The 3,827-nt window shown below is 40.5% G+C and overlaps 2 protein-coding genes across 2 annotated transcripts in view; one reads left to right on the top strand and one right to left on the bottom strand.

The window, feature by feature from the left end:
* The window catches only part of nemf (nuclear export mediator factor), a 27,123-nt gene extending 24,692 nt beyond the window's left edge, over window positions 1-2,431 (bottom strand). Inside the window, exons 1-2 of the mRNA XM_016562963.1 lie at window positions 2,282-2,431; window positions 2,119-2,187 (exon numbers count right to left, since the gene is read on the bottom strand). Of these exons, the coding sequence (XP_016418449.1) occupies window positions 2,119-2,187; window positions 2,282-2,340 (128 nt within the window). The 5' untranslated portion in view covers window positions 2,341-2,431. The remainder of the gene's footprint in view (window positions 1-2,118; window positions 2,188-2,281) is intronic.
* A 297-nt stretch (window positions 2,432-2,728) lies between these two features.
* The window catches only part of mok (MOK protein kinase), a 5,040-nt gene continuing 3,941 nt past the window's right edge, over window positions 2,729-3,827 (top strand). The window contains exons 1-5 of the mRNA XM_016562974.1: window positions 2,729-2,966; window positions 3,031-3,145; window positions 3,308-3,397; window positions 3,482-3,552; window positions 3,625-3,703. Of these exons, the coding sequence (XP_016418460.1) occupies window positions 2,960-2,966; window positions 3,031-3,145; window positions 3,308-3,397; window positions 3,482-3,552; window positions 3,625-3,703 (362 nt within the window). The 5' untranslated portion in view covers window positions 2,729-2,959. The remainder of the gene's footprint in view (window positions 2,967-3,030; window positions 3,146-3,307; window positions 3,398-3,481; window positions 3,553-3,624; window positions 3,704-3,827) is intronic.

The following is a 3,827-nucleotide window of genomic DNA, read 5'->3' as shown; positions in this document are numbered from 1 at the left end:
TATATATGTGTGTGTGTGTATATATATATATGTGTGTGTGAGTGTGTGTGTGTGTAGTGTCAGTGTGTGTGAGTGTATATATATATATATGTGTGTGTGAGTGTGAGTGTGTGTGTGTGTGTGTAGTGTGAGTGTGTGTGAGTGTATATATGTATGTGTGTGTGAGTGTATATATATATGTGTGTGTGAGTGTGAGTGTGTGTGTGTAGTGTGAGTGTATATATATATATGTGTGTGTGAGTGCATATATATATATGTGTGTGTGAGTGTGTGTGTGTAGTGTGAGTGTGTGTGAGTGTATATATATATATATGTGTGTGTGAGTGTGAGTGTGTGTGTGTAGTGTGAGTGTATATATATATATGTGTGTGTGAGTGCATATATATATATGTGTGTGTGAGTGTGTGTGTGTAGTGTGAGTGTGTGTGAGTGTATATATATATATATGTGTGTGTGAGTGTGAGTGTGTGTGTGTAGTGTGAGTGTATATATATATATGTGTGTGTGAGTGCATATATATATATGTGTGTGTGAGTGTGTGTGTGTAGTGTGAGTGTGTGTGAGTGTATATATATATATATGTGTGTGTGAGTGTGAGTGTGTGTGTGTAGTGTGAGTGTATATATATATATGTGTGTGTGAGTGCATATATATATATGTGTGTGTGAGTGTGTGTGTGTAGTGTGAGTGTGTGTGAGTGTATATATATATATATGTGTGTGTGAGTGTGAGTGTGTGTGTGTAGTGTGAGTGTATATATATATATGTGTGTGTGAGTGCATATATATATATGTGTGTGTGAGTGTGTGTGTGTAGTGTGAGTGTGTGTGAGTGTATATATATATATATGTGTGTGTGAGTGTGAGTGTGTGTGTGTAGTGTGAGTGTATATATATATATGTGTGTGTGAGTGCATATATATATATGTGTGTGTGAGTGTGTGTGTGTAGTGTGAGTGTGTGTGAGTGTATATATATATATATGTGTGTGTGAGTGTGAGTGTGTGTGTGTAGTGTGAGTGTATATATATATATGTGTGTGTGAGTGCATATATATATATGTGTGTGTGAGTGTGTGTGTGTAGTGTGAGTGTGTGTGAGTGTATATATATATATATGTGTGTGTGAGTGTGAGTGTGTGTGTGTAGTGTGAGTGTATATATATATATGTGTGTGTGAGTGCATATATATATATGTGTGTGTGAGTGTGTGTGTGTAGTGTGAGTGTGTGTGAGTGTATATATATATATATGTGTGTGTGAGTGTGAGTGTGTGTGTGTAGTGTGAGTGTATATATATATATGTGTGTGTGAGTGCATATATATATATGTGTGTGTGAGTGTGTGTGTGTAGTGTGAGTGTGTGTGAGTGTATATATATATATATGTGTGTGTGAGTGTGAGTGTGTGTGTGTAGTGTGAGTGTATATATATATATGTGTGTGTGAGTGCATATATATATATGTGTGTGTGAGTGTGTGTGTGTAGTGTGAGTGTGTGTGAGTGTATATATATATATATGTGTGTGTGAGTGTGAGTGTGTGTGTGTAGTGTGAGTGTATATATATATATGTGTGTGTGAGTGCATATATATATATGTGTGTGTGAGTGTGTGTGTGTAGTGTGAGTGTGTGTGAGTGTATATATATATATATGTGTGTGTGAGTGTGAGTGTGTGTGTGTAGTGTGAGTGTATATATATATATGTGTGTGTGAGTGCATATATATATATGTGTGTGTGAGTGTGTGTGTGTAGTGTGAGTGTGTGTGAGTGTATATATATATATATGTGTGTGTGAGTGTGAGTGTGTGTGTGTAGTGTGAGTGTATATATATATATGTGTGTGTGAGTGCATATATATATATGTGTGTGTGAGTGTGTGTGTGTAGTGTGAGTGTGTGTGAGTGTATATATATATATATGTGTGTGTGAGTGTGAGTGTGTGTGTGTAGTGTGAGTGTATATATATATATGTGTGTGTGAGTGCATATATATATATGTGTGTGTGAGTGTGTGTGTGTAGTGTGAGTGTGTGTGAGTGTATATATATATATATGTGTGTGTGTGAGTGTATATATATATGTGTGTGTGTGTGAGTGTGTGTGTGTGTGTCACTCACTTCTGCAGCTTGATCAGGTATGTTTTAGTATCGATGTCATAGACGTTGTTGACTCTCATCCCGACACACCTGCACACAACATCAGTATTATTAGTCTCACTCACAACAACATAGATAAACCTGATCACAACAATCACATTACTGACGATATTAGAGTTCTTACTTCGCATTGATTTCTGCGATCACCGCCCTGATATCCACCGTATTAAACCTGCTCTTCATGATTGATTATTATGAATTATGATAACAAACTCTGAGTTCGCACATCTGACACGACGGGCTCCGCGCTGATTGTGCGCATGCGCATCTGTCTGTGTACGGAAGCCCGTTTGCGTTTTTACCGGAGCGAGCCGTAAATACAATAATGTTACACGATTGAAAATAAATCAAATAGATCGATATTTAAATCTGATAACAGTAATAATAATGATGATAATAATAATAACACAGATGTAAAACGCGACGTGGTGATGCGACAGCTGTTCGGTTTATTCATTTAGATTCAGGAAACGCGTTCAGTTTGTAAACGCGCTGAAATGAGTCTGAAGCGGGAAAACACTCGATCCGAGCGCGCGATGCAGCGCAAGACTCTGTCACTGTCACACAGAGGTGAGGATCTTTGATATCGATGATATGAATGTGATATTAAAGCCAGAGCTCACGGTGATCGCTGAAGAGCGCGACCTCTGGCTGCAGGTCAGAGTTCAGGCGCGCGTCGTTGCCATGGAGACCGGCGCTGACGCGTCACCGATCGATCAAACGAACCTGTACCGAATCAAAGCTTGCGTTTGTTCTGATAAGATGTGAATTAAAGCTGACATGCGACGGCGCCGGCTGAGGAATGAACAGTAAGAGCCGCTCGTGTTCCCGCTGCTGATCATGTTTCATGTATTTCACTCTGATCTGCTGTAGATTACAGGATCATCAGGAAGATCGGAGAGGGAACGTTTTCTGAGGTCATGAAGGTCCAGAGTCTGAAGGACGGCAAACATTACGCCTGTAAAACCATGAAACAACCCATCGAGAGGTATGACGTCACCCGTCACTGGCTGTGAGTGTGTGTGTGTGTGTGTGTGTGTGTGTCTGAGTGTGTGATAAACACATTGTTTTTCATGTTCTCTGCTGCTCTTCTGACTCATTCGTCTGGTTACTGACATGAGCAGTAATACTGTATGCTGAATGTTGTCAGTGTGGATCAGGCTCACAGTCTCCGGGAGGTTCAAGCCATGAAGCGTTTGAGTCCCCATCCCAACATCCTCCAGCTTCATGAGCTCATTTAGTGAGTATTTATTAACAACTCAGTTTTGAATGAGTGAATGAATATTAATGTGCTGCTGAACTGATCACACACTCTGCTTTACAGCGATAAAGACACGGGAACGCTGTCACTCATCTGTGAGCTCATGGAGATGAACATATACGAGTTTATTAAAGGTACGGTACGGTGTGTTTGCTGTGATGAAATGCTTCACACGGAAGTAAACGTGTCTTGTGTTCCTCCTGCAGGCCGTCAGTGTCCTCTAGCGGAGAGTAAAGTCAAGCACTACATGTTCCAGCTGTGCCGCTCTCTGGATCACATGCACAGGTGACACTCCTGAACACACACACACACACACACTCACGCTCACGCTCACGCTCACGCTCACGCACACTCACACACACACTCACACTCACACTCTCACACTCACTCACTCACACTCACACTCTCA

The sequence above is a fragment of the Sinocyclocheilus rhinocerous genome, unplaced genomic scaffold, assembly GCF_001515625.1.
Source record: "Sinocyclocheilus rhinocerous isolate Xijiao unplaced genomic scaffold, SAMN03320098_v1.1 scaffold740, whole genome shotgun sequence".
NCBI classification, from domain to species: Eukaryota; Metazoa; Chordata; class Actinopteri; order Cypriniformes; family Cyprinidae; genus Sinocyclocheilus; species Sinocyclocheilus rhinocerous.
Note: the sequence above shows the minus strand (reverse complement) of the source record. Positions and strands in the feature narration are given on the sequence as shown.